At 39.9% G+C, this 18,963-nt stretch overlaps 1 protein-coding gene across 2 annotated transcripts; it reads right to left on the reverse strand.

Moving 5' to 3' along the window:
• Positions 1–832: 832 nt before the first annotated feature.
• rbl2 (retinoblastoma-like 2 (p130)) lies at positions 833–18,963 on the reverse strand. 2 transcript variants are annotated; one of them, XM_028001064.1, is made up of 22 exons: positions 18,655–18,963; positions 17,445–17,575; positions 17,163–17,363; positions 16,252–16,316; positions 15,900–16,028; positions 12,419–12,579; positions 11,944–12,008; positions 10,866–11,037; positions 10,631–10,794; positions 9,834–9,946; positions 9,651–9,754; positions 8,136–8,273; positions 7,441–7,599; positions 7,252–7,360; positions 6,245–6,502; positions 5,476–5,660; positions 4,592–4,768; positions 3,957–4,028; positions 3,756–3,846; positions 2,920–3,140; positions 2,174–2,344; positions 833–1,244 (listed from the first exon to the last, which is right to left on the reverse strand). In XM_028001064.1, exons 1-22 carry the CDS (start codon positions 18,790–18,792, stop codon positions 1,077–1,079), a joined length of 3,192 nt encoding a protein of 1,063 aa, XP_027856865.1. In that variant the 5' UTR covers positions 18,793–18,963; the 3' UTR covers positions 833–1,076. The 2 variants fall into 2 exon arrangements, with proteins under 2 accessions (XP_027856865.1, XP_027856856.1); XM_028001055.1 differs by having other exon boundaries at positions 2,920–3,143; positions 18,655–18,792.

Below are 18,963 nucleotides of genomic sequence, written 5' to 3' on the forward strand. Positions count from 1 at the left end.
TGTTAAGCAGTTACATAAAAATCTGGTGGAGTCAGGTGGGTTGGAACTTTTTATTAAACTATTTTTTGTTGAACACTTCAAAAAACTTGCAGTATCTAAAAGAAGGTTCTTACTTTACATCACCTCCTTTAAATAGTTTTTCTTCTCTTATGTACAGAATATTTACATAATCTTTCTCACACTTAGCAGAGGTGATGGTAAGCTGGTTACACAGACAAAAAGATGTAAGCAGAAACTAACTCTCGAGTTATACTTAATGCAGAAAATAGTTTGTTCTACCTGTAAACTTTAAGTTACATAGAACAACATGATATTATGCTATTGTTGCTAATGATCTAGTAACGGATGTCTAATAAAATGAAATGAGAAAGAAATGAAGAAAAGATAAATGGATGGAACATGGATATAAACTGGTGTTCTTCACTCAGACAAATTAATACATGTTCAAATGGTTTTAATACATAATTTAAAATAAAACAAACTAAAAAGAAAGATGTTTTTACAAATATTATTTACAAAAAATCCAGACCAAAACAAATGAAGTAGTTCAGATGGACAAGGTTCATTATGAAGTTTGCTTTTACAGAAAAACGTATCTGTGGCAGTCAGTAATAATCATCCATCCATCCATTTTCTGTACACCCTCGTCCCTAGTGGGGTCGGGAGGTGTTGATCTATCTCTAGCTAACGTTCCGGGCGAGAGGCGGGGTCACCCTGGACAGGTCGCCAGTCTGTCGCAGGGCAGCACAGAGACAGACAGGACAAACAACCATGAACACACACACTCACACCTAGGGAGAATTTAGAAAGACCAATGAACCTAACAGTCATGTTTTATTATTATTATTATTATTATTATTATTATTATTATTATCAATAAAACCTAAAAAATTTTAAAAACTAAAACTGCTGAGAATATTTTCTGGTCAGATCAGAAACTGGAACAGTTCAGTTCAGAGAAAAAGAGAAAGTGGTAATATCTCTTCAAACTCCCACATTTAGCAGAACATCTGCCGTTGAACATCCGGAGGTTCTCGATCGATTAAAACCGTCTGCTCGTTGCCATAGCGACGCCGTCAGTGGGAGGAGCTGCGATCGTTGGCGATGTCCTGGAGGCGGCGCAGCAGGGTGGTGTGGCTGTCGGGACAAACCCGTTTCGGGGACGCCTCCTCCTCCAGGGGGATGCTGCGCTTCCTGCTGGGAGTCTCTCCAGTCCGGATCATGCTGTTGATTTCCTGGAGGCGCTGCGAAGAACGGACACAAATGAGACGGAGACAGCGGAATAGTTACTGTATTTAACCGGCCGGTATGGTTTTAAATCGACGGAAAAAGCTGGGACACAGTTTTTTGTTTTTTTTTGCCTTAATGCGACAGGTATCTGATCTTTTTTTTTTTCCTTTTTTTTTTTCTCCGAAGAGTTTTTGCGGCACTAGTGGCTCGTATTTTTTGTACAGTAGGCAGACAGGAAAGAGGGTGAGGAGAGGGGGGAAGACATGCGGTAAAGGTCGTCGGGACCGGGAGTCGAACCCGCGACGTCCGCGTCGAGGACCAAGGCCTCCAAACGTGGGGCGCGCTAACCCCCTGCGCCACCACAGCACGCCCCCAGTATCTGATCTTTTTATAACAGAACAAAACAAATCGGGTTTTTTTGGAATGCGACCCAGGCTACTTTGGATATGTGATTCTAAATCCAACTTGAATCAGAACGGCAAGGTCGCATTCAGCCAACCTGAACGTCATTGATACTACGAGCAAGTGGGAAGAAAAAACAACCGTGGCGGACCATAAAGAGGATTAAGTTGTTAATGTGCTGGCTCCGGTCGGACAACAACTTCAAAATCGTAAGATATGCTCTGCCGTTAGCATCCATGTTTACTTCCACTGAGCATCTTCTTCTTTTTTTATGCCAGCGGGCAAAACATGCTGGCTGTGTGTGACCCCATCGCGCCCTGTACTGCGCATGCAGGACACGTTCAGGTCGTTTCACAGGAGATCACTGGAAGTATGGAAGCCCGTTCCCGCCACTCTGATAAAAGAATTTTTTTTATTAAACTATTACAATGAGATCTGTTGTCCATCAGTTAAAAATGACGGAAAATAAAAACGTCTGGCGCAACCTCTGGACGGAGAACTTGTGAGTGGTGACTCTGTGATGGTATCTGTGGAGTCTTACGTTGGGGGGGCTGGTGCAGATGTAGTAGGAAATGCGGTCCCGGTGGGTCGGCAAGGGGGAGGAGCCTGTCCTGTGAGGAGAGATGTAAATGGAGTGTTTGCTGGACAGCAGCATCCGACGAGGGGAGCCTGTCCTCAGGGTGGGGTACGGACACAGAGGGGGAGTCTCCACCTGCAGACAAGATGAACAGCACAGCACAGGTAAGACACAAGCCAGGTGAGATCAAACGGATGCCACCTTTGGTTGACTTTTGACCTTTGCAGCTAGCTTAATTTACTGTTTTCTGATGCTAGCAATGGTTACCTCCAATGACAGGCTGGCAATGTGGCTTAACATAAATACAGTCTAGGTCTGATCTGCAGATTTTTTTGATCAACCAATAAATAACCAAATAGCAAAAGGTGCTTAAAAATAAGTTTTCATATTTGTTAAAACTGTCACCATGTTGTGGCAGTTGTATATGAGATAGGTGACCAAAAACAACCAATCAGAACCAGGAGGAGGGCCTTAACTTTGTCAATCACCCTTGTGAACGTGCTGCTAAATCCACTAATAGCAGAGAAACAAGAGATAAAGTCTCTCTTTTCCTTCTAAAAAACTGAAACTCACATTTAGGCATCAATTTTTCCGTTTTAACATTGAAACCTCAGCATTTTCTAAACAAAGGGTTCTGAAAACTGAAAATTTTAGCTAATTCTTCATGGTTTCATTGATTACTACAGATAAACCAATGAGGAAACACGTACCCCAGCAGACGGAGAGCTCGGCGAGTATCTCAGAGCAAAGCTTCTCATGTGTTTGATGTAGACATTGTTGTAGAAGAGAATCAGATCTCCTCGTTCGTCCTCACCCACAGAGGAGGGGAAGTTTCTGTCGGAGGCGCTGGTCGGAGTGGAGGCAGCGCTGTCGGGCTGTGGGGCCGACAAGGTGCTGCTGGAGTGGATAGGAACTGGGCTGATGTCGCCACCTGCTGGTGGAACGTCAGAGGGACACTAAGTTAAGAGAAATTCAAATTTAAAGACAGTTTCATAGTTTTTTCCCCCTTGATCAAAGTTGCAACATTTGTTAGATTTTCATCTGTAACGGTTCTCTTTCACACTGCACTGTGTCAAACAATTCAAACCTTTGAAAAACCTGTTCCCCTCCTCACCTGTAGGGGCGCTGCACCAAGAACCACTGAAGGAAATGACATAAAAACCTCTGAAGAAGACACTGAGAGCTACTGTACTTCCTTCATCACAAAGTGTAAACAATAATGGAGTAGCATCAGATTTTAGCGATTGTTGGATTTCTCTTTTGTCTTTGATAAAAGCCATTTCTCCTGACAGCATTTTATTTACCCAGAATCCCCTGCACTGTAGTCTACTTCCTGTTCTTGGAGCGGCCTACGGTCCTCTTGGCGTTCACACATGCATTCAAACTGCACCAGACTTCACTTCAACCAAACCGAGACCGAGGATTTTAGGCGGACCAAAGTTCACTTTTTTAGTTCACATCAGATTTTGATTACGAGTTCAATTAAAGCGCACTGAACAAGGCTGGTGTGAATGCATCTTTAAAAACATGCTGGTCTGTTTCTCACCTGGATCCTGGCTGCTATCAGCCGCTGCGCTCCGCTTGTTGGCGTCAGTGGCTTGCCTTTTCCTGCCTGAAATCAACACGCTCCTGTACACCTGGAAAACCACATAGAAGTCAATCTGTGCAGAGGCAGATTGTTGTCCTCTGAGTTTGGACGTGAACCGAAGCGTAATATGGAATCCTGACTCAAAGCGTGGGATCTTACGTTGCTGCTGGCCTGAGGCTGAGTGCGGTAACACTTCATGATGTTCTGGAAGGACCGGTCTTCTTTGGTCACCTGATAGAAACAAATTGTTACTTCATGTTTGTCCACAAGATCACACGACAACTGCAAAGTGCTGGATTAAGACTTTTGTTAAAGACTTTTAGTTAAAAATCTCAAACTAGAAATAATATTAAATATTACAGTTTCCAAATGAGAAAACAGTCATTAACTCCTGGATCCTGGCTGCTAGGTATACTCAGATGTTTGCACTATTTCAAAAATACTTGGTCAGATTTTGTGTTTTTGCAGTGTGGGAAAGTGTTTTGCTGCCATTCAGAAACCACGTGTTGCATTTTTGAAGGTTGTGCAGGCGACTCTACTGCTGCTTTTCATAGATGTTCAGTTGTATAATTGCGCATCTGTTAGGAGCCATTTTCTCGTGCGAGTGTAAACGTTGAGTTTATACTCATTCTGCACTGACCAGACAGAAATTATCTTCTTAGATCATTTTTATCTCATTATCTAAGGATGATTTTGTGCAAAACATTTTTTGTGTAGCCTATAGATCTATCCTGACCTGTTCAAGGAACCACCTTTAAAACCTTCATTTGTGTGTGTGAACTGTAATCGCACACCTTAGCCATGACGTAAACAGCACACATGAGCAGCTGGTCCACGTGACGGTCCTTCATCATGTCAGTGCAGTGAACCACGGAATATTCGAAACACGTCCAGATCCTCCTCCTTAGCTCCGATGAGATGTCCAGTTTGGCACAGAGGTCCCTGAGACGAACGCTGGCCATGTGATACACCTGAGACAGGACAGGTCACTCAGTCAGCACTGCAAAAACACAAAATCTTACCAAGGATTCTTGGTTTCTATTGCAGATATTTTATTTCAGGGCTTCCTAAACTCTTCCATGCGGTGGCCCCCCCAAAGAGCATTAACCTCTGACCGGTGACCCCCTTTGAAAGTCCCCATGAAACGCAACAAAATATGAAACATCAACTTTTAGAATGTTTTTTCATTCATAAATGCTGCTGATTTTAGATGGCCATGAGTTCTCTTAAATTTATCTGGGAATATATTATGACTTTATTACCAGATAATAAAATTTTTCTGCATAATTCCCTCTTTTGATTTATTTTTATTTCCCTCCAACTTTCTGAGCCCCCACAGCGCCCCCTAGCGGCCCCCACGTCTTATACATGAAATAAGAAAACCATCTTTTTAAAAAAATATATGAGTCAATAGTTTCTTAATATTGATTAAAAAGATTAGTTCCACTGGCAGATTGTTTCATTTATAACGTAGGAAAAATGTCTTGTTAAAAGTGAAATAATCTGCCACCAGAACCAGTAATTTCTCATCAATATTAAGGAATTATTGATTTAAAAAAAGCTGCTATTGCCTGCTGAAAATGTACTTATGCTAGTTTTGTCTTATTTGAAATGTGCTAAGATATTTACACTAGAAACCAGACAATAAACAGTGAGCATGTGCAGAAAGGAGCGTTACCTTCCTGAAGAACAGAGACAGAGAGCCTTTCCTTAGAGAGCTGCTAGCTGCTTTAGCGGCCGGTTTGGTGACGGGTGACTGGATGGTGAGGGTGCCAGTCAGAGTCTGAGCTGAGAGTGGCTGCAGTGTGGCTCCACCCATCTGCACAGGAATCAAAGTGATGCTTCCGCTCTCATTGGCTATACCTGTAAAAAGTTCAAAGGTCAATCAATCAAGCAAGTTTATTTGTATAGCATATTTCAGCAGTTTAAAGTGCTTTACATCATAAAAACACAAAAATACAAAGTCACAGTCAATAATTTAAACATTACATTTAGTCAAGTGCTGTCACTACATTTTTCAGAAGACCTGAGAGGTTCTGGAAGGTTGCTATGACAACAGTAGAACTTTAATGTGTTGTGGTGCTGATCCATTCAGTGATTTATAAACTAACAACAGTATTTTAAAGTCTATTCTCTGAAGGACTTTAGAACTGGGTGATGTGCTCTAACTTCCTGGTTTTAGTCAGAACACCAGCAGCAGCGTTCTGGATCTGACTGATTTTTTTAGGCAGATCTGTGAAGACCCTGTTGCAGTAATCAATGCAACTAAAGATGAAAACAAGGATGAGTTTCCATAGATCTCACTGAGACATTAATCCTCTAATCCTGGAAATGTTCTTCAGGTGAAAGAAGGCCGACTTTATAACTGTCTTTATGTGGCTTTGAGGGTTCAGGCCAGAGTCCAGATTTCTCCCCTGTCGGGTAAAATCCCGCTCTGAGTCTCTCACCCTGTAAAGGAATGGTCATGGTCTGGCCATTGTTGGTGGTGACAGTGAACACAGTCTGTCCAGCTGGGATGGTGGTGACGATGCTGGACGGACCCGTCTTTGGGATTGGGGTCTGTGGAGGGCTGGTGAGAGCACTGGAGCCGGTGGAGGTGACGCTGGGCTCGCCTTCCACCGGGTCAACAAACAGACGCCGACGAAACCCACCAGTAGGGGGGGAGCTGTACCTGTCCTGCAGGCTGGTGGGGGACGGAGACACACCTGTAGCAACAGAGATAAGTAGTAACCAGTTACATTTACTCAATTACATTCACGTGTAACTTTTTTGAAAAAAATTTACTTTTAGGAATATTTTTACTCCACTGAACTTTTTACTTTTACCGCAGTAATTTTATTATGAAGCATCTCTACTCTCACTTGAGTAAAATTTCTGGATTCTCTACAAACTGAATGAAGAACAAACATGTTTTAACCAAAACTTTAGACACATACCTCCAGTTTTGTTAGTTTGATACATTTTATTCTGAAAGAAACTGATTTGGAAATTTTCTCTTTTGCCTGTTTTTGTTATTTTTTGTTACTTATGAATTATTGTCATTTTCGTTCTTAAAATACCAAAATTTCCACTTGCCTTTATATTTTGGTCTGTCTGATAATGGAATTCTTAAATATTAAATTATTGATAATTTGATCAGTTACTCAGTACTTGAGTAGACTTTTTACCAAATACTTTGCTCGGACGCAACTGGACTTTCAACATGGCGATGACCCCAATCTGTGCTTAACGCTGCAGTATGTACCTTTTTATAAAGAATGTTTTTTTTTACATTTGATTCGTACTTGAGTAATTTCTTGGTTGGATTCTTTTTACCTTTACTTGAGTATTACTGCTAAATTCTGCCCACATTAATTGGTTCTTTATTACTTTTTGCCAAAGGTATTAACTGGAGGGTCCAATGAGCCTCAGTTTTCAGAACCCTGAGTAATTGTGAAAAGACGGAAAGTGTCACCTTTGACGATGCTGTTCGCTCTCAGATCAGGTCCAGACTTGACGGGTGTGAGGGGAATGCTCCCGTTGTTGGTTTCCTCGCTTTGCTCCAGATACTGAGGAGGCATCACCTGAAACGTTGATTAATGGTTAATTTGGAAGAATTATGTCTGTGCGGTTTTTATAAGTTTTTGTTCTGCTGCCTGCTGACCTCCTGACATGAAGGCACTTTGGCTGAACGGAGGCTCTGCCACAGTGGGGAGTCGCTGGTCCAAGCCAGACTCTCCAAAACCTGCTCTTCCACCTGGTTCAGGTGCTTCACCACCTCCCGAAACAGACCCTGCTCTGAGCGCACCAGCACCTCAATCACCTGCATATGCACACAGGTAGGTTTAATTAGAGAAATACAAGTATTATCTTTATATCTGCACGTCAGCATGTTGGTTGGTTTTTGATTAAGCTTAACCAAACTCACAACTCAACTCCTTTTTAATAGGTTGAAAATGTTTTTCAGTTTAAAGGTTTTACCAAAAGTAAGCTAACCAAGAATATGTAGGTAAAATGAGTAAAATACTATAATATATTAAGACAAATAAGTTAAATAAACCAGTGGCATGCTAAGATATGGGAATGTGGAATAAATTAAGTCAAGAAAAAAAAACTCTATTCATTTAAAATAAGCCAAATGCTTTAGTTAGATAATGCTAGCATAAGCTAAAGTTAGTTTTAGCAAGGGGAAGTTTAAATAAAAAACATTCAGGTTTTATCTAGGTTACACTAATATGAGTTAAATCTAAATCTAAATTTAACATAATCTTATTATGCTCATATTGCTAAACTATTAGTTTTTATCATTTGTCCGTATTTTTTTACCAGTTGTTCTTCATCTGTTTTACACATTGTTACCTTGTAGAAATGATAAGCAGGGAGTTGGAAGATGCTGATCACATTGGGGAAATCTCCTGGAGGCCTGTAGGAGAAAGTGACGATCTCCAGGCAGCAGGCCAGCAGAGAGCGGTGAAAGATGTCCTGCTCCAGAATACACTGTGACACACAAAATAAAGGCAGTTAACTCCAGTCATTAAGGCTCTTATCCTCTTTCCTGTTAAAACTGGAATTAAACAAGAAGAAACAACAGAATATTCATAATTTATTTACGTCTGGCTTCCAATGATCAGATGCAGCTACATGAAAAATGAGGGGTAAAATAGCAAATGTCCAAAAACCCCTAAAATTCAATAGGAAAGTCTGTGGAAGTTGATCAGGGGTTGATCAAAAAAATCTGTATCAGTTTATTCACTTTACTGTCATTTTACTATCCAGTTAAAATAAGCCCTGGTCAGGTTTCAAGTTTTTTTGCATGGTTAAGATTTTTTATTTGCATCCCCCTCTTCAAAGTATACCCTCCCTCCTGGTTCTTAAATAAATATTGGATATTTTCTGGTAATTGTCTTTTGCTTGCCTATTGAATAATAACTGCTGTCTGGTAAGATACAATATCAGTACGTTTCAGTAATTTTGACTGTTTAAAAAGTGAATCAGTATGTTCCAAACAGCTGACTGTGTGTACAGTCCTTATTGTTCTTTTTTTTCCCCATTTTTTTCTCCGAAGAGTTTTTGCGGCGCTAGTCGTCGGGACTCCCCGCGACGTACGCGTCGAGGACTAAGGCCTCCAAACGTGGTGCGTGCTAACCCCCTGCGCCACCACAGCACGCCCCTTATTGTTCTTTTTTACAGAATGATAAGTGACTGCAGTGAAGTTTTACAAGTATTTCCCCAAAACTGCACAGTAATTTAAATACGGCAGAACAAGAGAACAATAAGTTCTACCTAATGAAATTTGATCTAATAGTTGTCTCTGAATTCAATAATACTCCTTGAAATGAATAATGTTGAACATTGTTTCAAGCCGATCAGTCCTTCCAGGGCTTTGTGGTGTTTCTGCAATAAAATTCAAAGATTTTGTGGTGCTAATTTAAAATTATTTTCAATATTTTTCCTATATTTACGCTTATAAATGACATTAAATGTGACTTTTTGTTACTCTTCAAATCGGACTATAACTTGACATCAAGAAAGGCCGAGGCAGCAATGTAGCAGAAGTAAAAAATACTGCCACCTGCAGGTGGGAGTTGGCAACACTTACACCTGTAGATTTCACAATTTTTACTGAAATTTGCAATAAAATTGGCATAAAAAAAGTGTAGTAATTTGTTAATTTTGGGTGCATTTCTGAAAACACAAAATTGTGAAAATCTAGGGGGACTAACTGGTGTAATTTGGCAGAATGCAGATAAAAACTGCTTTGATTTAATTCATAAAACAATATTTAAGCAGACATGTGTTATCTTAAGGGTTCTATTTATGCGTTTCTCTGGATTCTTGAACTTGGAGCAATGATCTGGTTAGCGCTGCACTCACAGACAGGTCAGCGTCTCCCAGGATCATCTTCTCTCGTTCTATGATGGACTCCAGGATCTTGTAGTAGAGCGCCTCCGCCAGGTGGAAATACTTCACTGCCAACTCTGTCAGGAGAAACTTTATTAACACAAACGGGCAGAACGAGTGAGCGAGGCGTTGACTGGCGAGGAATCATGTTTCCACCTTTCTCCATCACTTTGGTTTCAGCGCCGCTGTCTTCATAATGCTGCGAGTAAACGTCAAACATCTCCTTCAGGCGCTGGCTGATGACATCACTGGGGTCTCTGGCGCAGCCTCTGGGGGTCAAAGTGCACAGGATGAAAAACATCAAGATTCAAACCTCTGACAGTATCGGGGTCGGGCTAAGATTTTAGTTTTCTTAAATTGTGAACATAAAGTCATAATATTACCAGAATAATACCACAGAGAAAGTGACAAAATTATGATAAAAATTTTTTGTTTTATTGCGATAAAAGCTTCGATAGAGTTTTTAAGATCTGATGTAACCAGCTGGGTTTAAACAAGTTGTTTAAACAATCGTTTCAAAGTCCTGCTACTGATAATGATGTTAATTTGATGCTGACAGGTTGAATGATTAAATATTTTCTTATTTGTCAAACCGACACCAAAGTATAACTTCCTCATTTTTTAATAAAAAAAAATAATTATGTAGGAGGTTTCATGAAATTATTACTTCATTCTCCTAACATTACAACTTTATTATGGTAATATTATTACTTTATTCTATGTATTATAGTGGCTAATTTCCCGTGTTATTACGACTTTATTCTGGCATTATTACGACGTCCCGTATCATTATTTTATTGTCGTATTATCACAACTTTGTGGTACGAGTCTTTTATGTTATATGAGTTCAAATTCTCCCTACTAAAGTTTGATTTAGTAAAAGTGGTTTAACAGCCTCGCAGCGCCTCCTGCTGTCACACGGTCGCCGCACAGGAAGCGTTGGGGTGCGTTACCTCAGAGTCTCGGTCAGCTTGGCGCTCGGCCCGTGTTTGGTCCCTGACAGCAGCGTGTGAAGACGGCCCACGCTCTTCATGGCGTACGAGAGCGGAGACGACATTCGGACCTCCTGGATGTACTTCCTCCCCGTCAGCGGAGTGGAGACCTTCAGAGCCGAGGCCTGGAGTGAGCGGAGACGTTTATTTACAAGACAAGAGCAGAGGAGACAGGATGAGCAGGAGGGAGTCTTACAGTCAGGTTAGTGCTCAGCCTGTAGGTGGCGCTGTCCTGGCTCTCCATCCCGTCACAGAAGCAAGGCCCGGGCGTCCCGATGTTCTCATTCGCCCCCTCTCCAGTGAAGATCCTCTCATCCAGACTGCCGGTAGCCAGAACGTGTTCCTCATAGAGCCGGCTGAGCGACAGTCTGAGGAGGCGAGCAGGGGGAACATGTTTTATCTTCTATCGTCTCCTTTTCAAACAAATTCTGTGAAATTTAGTGCTTTCAATGTTGACTTGTTAATTTTACATAATGTAGATTAATTGACCAACATCTTTTGACCTAAAAACCTCTCTACGGTGGGGGATTTCCTACAGCAGCACGTTATGGCAGCAACAGCGAACAAAAGCAACAAAAGTTTAGACATTTTCAACTTTCCTGTGTTGCGTCGCATGTGCACATCAACGTGCTTGAGCTCAAAATTTTACACGGTCGTATTATGGCGGCGGCTCGGCTGGATGAGGACAAGCGACTGTCGCTTCAATCAGATCCACAGGAAATGACTGGAGAGTTTCTAAACTAAAACAAAATGGCTTCCTTTAAACCTTCCTGAATATAAAAACCTGGAAGACTGGGAATCTTCAGACATGTTTGGCTTTAGACAAAAAACATTTACTTAAAAATTTGTACATTGTGGCGGTCTTTAATGTGGGCAGTTGCCCAGGGCGACATAAGAAGGGGGCGACACACACAAGAACAAAAAAGTATATCTATATTTTAACTGTCAGTTGTCCCTTGAACAACTTGGCTACTGTGCAGTGGAGTAAGTTTCAGTTAGTTGCTGTTGAATACAGGGAGACTAGATTTCCTGCATTCTGCTGCAAAAACAAAATTAATAATTGTTTCCATTTTAGTTTGTTGGAGTGCAACAAAAGGAGTGATTTATGTGATTACATTTTTTATCAATTAACAGCACTGAAATAAAATTACATGTCAACTGGAATGACTATTTGTCTTCTTGTGTTTTTCTGTTTTTACTTTTTATTGTCTGTTTGAAATTAATAAAATCAAGCTATTTAGTGCACAATGTGACTTCTGCATGACGAAACTCACAAACTGTCTCCAAAGTTCATAGGATCCAGAAAACCAGTCAGACTGTCTTCCTTTCCTCTGAGAATCTGCAGAGAAAAAGAAGAAATCTGAGTTTCAGAGTCAGATAAATACACAAGAAACAAGAACATTTGGTTTGATTTACCTTCAGACAGTGAAAAAAACAAAATTTATCTGTCTTTTTATTATCTTTAAATATCTAATTTCAACTGTTAACATTTCCAAATTTAGGCTTTTAATTAAACATTCGATTTTTCTTTAGTACTTTATACAAAAATCAAGTACTTTTTCAGGGGATTTCAAGCACCTGATTGATAAAATATATGGATGTCAGTTTAGTTTTTTCAGATACGGCGGTTTTTCCTTTCCGGACTTTTTCCCTGGATGATGTTCAGTGGATCTGATTCCCAAACGAGGCTCACAGAGCAAACAAAGTCTCATTAAACCTTTCCAAAGGTAAAGCAGAACTAGGACCGACCCGCTTGTGGAAGAGCTTCCGGATGAACGGTTTCCAGAAATGCTCTTTGACTCCTTTGGCCTCCAGCACCAGGCCGTCATGCAGCTCACACAGCTGCTGGATGAAACAGAACGGGCCTGCAGACGGCCTGTAGTCCTTGTTGTTGAAGTCTTCTGGGAGACCTGAAGGATGCAGGAGACACAGATCTAAACAACCAGCACATCATGACATTTCAGACGTTCTGGATCGCCTCCGAATGGTCTCTTTGTTTGTTAACCACCTACACTGTAAAAATACAAAAGTATTTTAGGTCTAGACTCTAGTGCAAACATCTTATTACATTTGAAATAAGGCAAAACTAACTTACAAAACACTTTTCAGCAAGAAATAAGAGCTTGTTTTAAGTCAATAATTCATTAATATTGACTAAAAAGTACTAGCTTTTAGACATGTTTCCCATGTTATAAATGAAATAATCAAATTCTTCAAAGAGTTGTTTTGTTTGGTTTCATAAATGTGGGGATTGGGCTGCTTGACCTCTGATGACCTCTGAAAGCTTTTTTTTATTAATAGTGGCACAAACTAAAAGTTTTGCTGCACAAATTTAGCACAAACATTTGGCACCAATTTAAAAAAATTTAATTAATTCAAGTTTAAAGGTCAAAAGGTCACCCTGTACTCCCACTTTACCCAAATCAAACAAAGTTGGTGTCAAATGTTTGCGCAGAAACATTTTTTTGTTTGTGCTGCTATTATTTTAAACATTTTAATAAAAATGTTTCCAGAGGTCATTAAAGGTCAACAAACCTCCCAACACATTTACCAAATTAAACAAAATTGGTGTCAATCAACTACACTCTGTTTGTGCAGCAAAAATTTCCATTTGTGCTGCTTTTGGTTTTTAGGATATTACTGAAACTTTGGTTTTTTTGGAAGTCTGGTGAAACTAGATTTAAAATTAGTTGGTAAGATTTTGTGTTTTTGCAGTGTAACTGACCTCTTATTCATCCAGGAAGAAAATGCTCTAAAACCCAAGTGTTGGGTCGACACCTTGGGGTCACAAAGACAATATTTGCTCTAATTTCTTTAGTTGAATCTCAAACAAATCTGAAAAATGACAGCTAATTAATGTTACAGCTCATAAAACACTTTAAAATGTTTGTTTGGGATTATTCAACAGTCCAAGGAAAACCGCAGCCCATCGGTCAGTGTGTCAGACTGACTGACTTATTTTTCTGTTTTTGCTGCAAAGGGTGGAGCTGTTTCCACGCTTTGGTTCAGGCGTGCAATAAACTCTGGGTAGAGAGGCGGAGGGTCTGCAGGCTGCAGGAAACACAGGAGTCAACAGGAAGTGAGGGCAAAGCTGATAGACTACGCTGCAGGATTTCGGCTGGAATCCTTTCACTTTTGATTTATTTAGGTGTTAAACTGAACCCGAGCCGATAAGCAGACTTCCTTCACCGAAACACAAATTTAAGTTTATGAGCCGTTAAAGTCATATTTCACGACTCGGAGAGAAAACCATTCCGAACTCTGAGAGCAGTAATGGTTTTTTGGTCTTAAAATGATGAAATATTCAAATATTCACAGTAAGTTAATAACATAAATCAACAAAATGTTTGGCGATACTTTCCAGATACATTTCACAGGACCGGAGTCGATGGCTGCATTTCCATTGACCTTATAAATGAGCAAACTGGAATTACAAAAATAAATTTGCCTAACAGAAATACGCCAATTTTGAAAAACCTTGTTCTTTGATAAAAGGTTTTTGCGCCACGATGAGCTGGTTTTTCAACCACATCGAAATTATACTGATAAACACACAATCTTATTTTTTGTCTAGTTTATAGCACAAATATCTTACTACACTTGAATTAAGACAAAACTAACTGAAAAGTAATTTATCATAAAGATACAGACGCTTGTTTTAAGTAAATTATTGCCTAATATTGATGAAAAAGTTCTAGATTATTTCACTAATAACATGGGGATTATCTGCCAGTGGACCTGGTAATTTTTTTATTAATATTCATGCATTTTTTACTTAAAATAAGCGTCTGTATCTTTCTGAAAAGATTTGTAAGTTAGTTTTGTCTTACTTCAAATGTAATAAGATATATGCACTAGTCATGAGACAAAAAATACTTGGTTAGATTTTATGTTTTTGCAGTGTATTTATTTTTTATTTTTTGCAAAACCACAATGGAAACACTTTTTTTTTGCATCACACAAGTCACATAATCAACAACCAGATGTTGCTATTGGCAAAAAGAACAGCCTTTTTTAAATGGCGTATTCACGTGTGATTTTAACACTGTAATTGTGAAATTGTGTTTTTCACCATTAGTGGATATAGACACCATTTTTGTGCTGCCCCCACTTACTGCAGAGTGACTGGTGTTTTCGCATGTTGTCGCCAAAGTCTAGATTTGTCACCAGTTGATTATCTTATTGATTTTTCTAAAAGCAGACCAAAAAGTCACTAAACATAGTAAAAGTGGATAAAATGGCAACAGTGTTTCTTATCTTAGCCAGTATTGCCGTCCCAATTTAACCTCCTCTGTTCAGCCCCATGTTTGGCCACGCCCCTAAGTACCTTGGCTCCACCCACTTTAGCTGAATTTTTCAATAAAGCATGACAGTCCGGGGCTGCACAGTGGCGCAGTTGGTAGCACTGTTGCCTTGCAGCAAGAAGGTCCTGGGTTCGATTCCCGGCCCAGGGTCTTTCTGCATGGAGTTTGCATGTTCTCCCTGTGCATGCGTGGGTTCTCTCCGGGTACTCCGGCTTCCTCCCACAGTCCAAAAACATGACTGTCAGGTTAATTGGTCTCTCGAAATTCTCCCTAGGTGTGAGTGTGTGTGTGTGTGCATAGTTGTTTGTCCTGTATGTCTCTGTGTTGCCCTGCAACAGACTGGCGACCTGTCCAGGGTGTACCCCACCTCTCACCCGGAATGTAGCTGGAGAGGCACCAGCAACCCTCCCGACCCCGTTAGGGGCAAGGGTGAACAGAAAATGGATGGCATGACAGTCCTCTTACAAAATATCAAATTTAGATTTTTTTTTTCTCTAGGATGTATTTATTGAATTGGTTGAAATTAATTTTGATGTTTTTCTGCACAATATCAGTAAAAGGCATCCTGATTCTCATTCTGATTCTGATTGTGGTGTTAAAGTGGTATCTACCTAACCAAGCATGCTGCTTTATAAGTGATGAAAAATCTTTTTTTCTTTATTAGTTTTTAATGAACACAGGTGTATCTCAAGGTTCGGGTCTTGGAACAGTTCTTTTTAGTTCAAATGATTTATGTAATTGCAGTATTGTTGATAATACAAGTCTAAACAGCCATCATAATATGTACTTGTATACGTGATGGTTTGAAAAGTTGCGTATATTTGAGTTTGCTTTTGGATATGTTCATTAATTATTTGAAGATGTAAAAAATGCTAAGCTAGCAGCCAAAGTTTCTCCTTTGATACTTTTTATCCCCTGTACATTACCTTTAAAGTCAGAGTTGAGCAGGTCTTTCCTGGCGTTGCACAGCAGTGCGTTGGTGAGGACGAGGTCGAAGGCACACAGCAGCAGGTGATACGAGTTCACCAGGTCGTCGCTGATCATGGGGAAGTTCCCTGAACAGGAAACAAGCAACAACACGACCGCACATGAAGGGAAAAAATCATGTCTGCAGGCTAAGTTGGCACGGCTGACCATCACAGAAACACAGCCAAGCCTGAATGGACACGCTCAGACTCGTCTCTGGAGGGAAACAGGAGAAGTGTGGAGGCAGTTTCCACTCCAGATTTTAGTTTCCACTTTACAACAGCAACTGCAAAGGCTTAAGACTTTCTTTACCTTTAGCATGGACAAACAGCACCCAGCAGAAGTTGAAGACTTCGCTCACAGTGCATGGATGGCGTCTGTTAAATAGAAATGTAGGAAAATTAAATGTAATGCTATAAAAAATCTGAAAGTCTTTACTGGAACACCTTCAGAGGGATTGATGGAGGCAGTTTGTTTTACAATAATCAGCACAAAAACGTCTCAGTGTTTATTCAATGAACAACAGACAGATTCTTAAAAAAACTGAGATTAATACAACTAAACAAACTTTTGCAAAGATTATTCATTGTCCTTTTGGGTGGAAAAACAATCATTAAGACAAAGTAACTGTCGGTCAATGAGTTTAATGCACCAGTTTTAAGTTGAAAAGTGAAATTCAGAGCTGAAATATAATAGGAATGAATCACAATTTGGCTTTGGGTCAATTTTAATTTAGTAGTTGTAAAAAGCAGTTGAAGAGTTTTCCTTTTAAATTTAGTTTTAGTTGGATTGGATAATATTGCTTTCTATTTAACTTTCCATTATTTTTTTAATCTTTCGATTAGTTTTTACTTTTATATTATAATTTAATGCACTGTAGTAAGGTTAAAATAAATCAAGATATCTACATTTGAATGTGCAGACTACACATAGAGATCATTTAAAAAAAAACAACTTCAGAATTAAAATTAAGCTCTGATTGTGTGAAAGCTTTAAGTGGTAATAAAACGCCAATTCAGTCAACTAAAGTCCAGCTTGAAACAAAACCAGCAGTTTTGTTTTTGCTGGAATTATTAATAAAAGGGAAATACATTTTACAAAAAGAGTTTTACATGTCACTACCAAAACTAATAACTCACTATCCATGAATGAGTTGCAAATTTATATGTATATTTTAGTTTGTGTCACAACGGAGAGTGAGGTCAGAGATCACAGGCTCCCACCTCTGCTTGCGGCTGCGGTGAACCCGCGGCGGCTCCTCCGAAGGAGCCTTGAAGATGGATCTGAAGATGGGGACATACTTCTTGAAGATGACGGCCGACACGGTGAAGTTGCGCTCCAACTTGTCCGTGCTCTGACGGAAATCCTGCGGCAGGTTGGCCATGTCCTGCCACTTCTTCATCTTACTGAAGAACTCGATCAGACTGGAGGAGAATAATTGATCAAATCCAAGCAGCTGCGTTTCGATTTACTACTCAGAAACAAAACTCACAAACAAAACCAACCTCATTTCTGAGCAGCGGAGGATCCTGGTCAGAGAGACGTAGTTCCCCTCAGCGGTGCCTTTCCCCACCGTCGGCACTGAGGACCTGCAGGCCACGTACAGAGCGCAGGCCAACCAGTGCAGCTCGCTGCCCTGCAGCCAGGCAACATTTATTGATTAATTGAGAAGATGAAAAGAAGCTTCTGCAGCTGGGACATTTAAACAGAGATGTGACAGTGTCCACATCAAGAACTCAACTGGTCCAGTTTCTGCTCAAAACTGATTTTAGAAGACAGCTTTGGGTTTTCTTGTGGTTTTTGTCATCTACTTCACATAACACAGGTTTTATACAATACATAGTGAATGATTAAAAAAAATTATAAATAAAATTTCTCAAACAAAACTAGGTGAGGGCATACCAACAGAGGAGATCTCTATAATTACATGAATAATCAAAATATATAATTTATATATGTGTTGTTTATTATTATTTGTAATAAAAATTATATTCAGAGGATTTGTCACTGTTGTAAATATCATTTTCAAAGAAAATTTAAGGTCATTTTATCATTTAGAATTTATCGTGATAAATTCCTATCATTATAAAAAATTAATGATGTTTAAAACACCCCCAAAACTGTCCGTATTGTTGGGTTTGTTAGTTTTACTAGTTTCTGAGCTGGTTGTTCAAAGAGAGTAACAATATATATCACTACGTTTGAAAATATGATTAAATGCAGATGGTGTGTGCAGTTTACTGATACAAATTACACTCCTTTAATGACTGGTGTCCTAAAGAAGCACGTTACACATAGGTATGTTTTTAAAGAGCACTACTTGTGCTGTGGGACTATGTTTGCTGAGTCATGGAGTCACAGCCATATAGTTCCCTAAAAATTGTCACTTTTACCGTTATAACAATGGAACTACAAAATATCTTTATAAAACGTTCACTCCATATCGTCCACCCCTACACTGTGTACATGTAAATGATTTTGTCGTAAATATAAGGATTATTAAGAGAAGATATATTAGTATGTATAAAACATCTAAACGTGTTGAAAATAAACTTCAGAGCTTTCCAGGTTAGGAAAACTCAGATTTTAGTTAAACCTGTCACTGGTTTCCTGCCACTCACAATATGGCGGACTTTGTGACAGCCCCTGTAGCTCGGTGCTAGTGGTCTGCGGGTCGAAAAAAAATGTTCACCTGCTGTGTCTGAGAATGCTTACCTCCAGAGTAAAGTTCCTGCTCATGCTCTCGTAGCTCCTCCAAGCCTCGGTACTCGCTTCTTCGTCCATGTTAAGGGCTCGGCAGAGATCATCGAACCTGCTTCGGGCTTTTTGCATTAAGTCTTCTTCGTCGCTCATTTTTAAAGCTCTACGGACAAACTGAACGTCTTTCGCGCAGAGAGACAGTGCCGAGTGCGGACCGAGGCGCTGTTTGTAGAGATGTTTGCCTTAATAAATGCGTTATTACGGAGCTCCGCGGCTTCACGGTGTGGCTATTTAAATGTCCTCTCACACAAACAGAAGCCCAAA

This window comes from Xiphophorus couchianus, chromosome 2 (genome assembly GCF_001444195.1).
Source record: "Xiphophorus couchianus chromosome 2, X_couchianus-1.0, whole genome shotgun sequence".
In the NCBI taxonomy this organism is placed as follows: domain Eukaryota; kingdom Metazoa; phylum Chordata; class Actinopteri; order Cyprinodontiformes; family Poeciliidae; genus Xiphophorus; species Xiphophorus couchianus.

Coding starts and splice junctions, on each gene's coding strand:
- rbl2 (XM_028001055.1), bottom strand. CDS start 18,792: ATGAGCGACGAAGAAGACTTAATGCAAAAAGCCCGAAGCAGGTTCGAT. Junction 10,795..10,865: donor GGCTGAGCACTAACCTGACT/GTAAGACTCCCT, acceptor CGCTCACTCCAG/GCCTCGGCTCTGAAGGTCTC. Junction 3,847..3,956: donor AGCCTCAGGCCAGCAGCAAC/GTAAGATCCCAC, acceptor GTGGTTTTCCAG/GTGTACAGGAGCGTGTTGAT.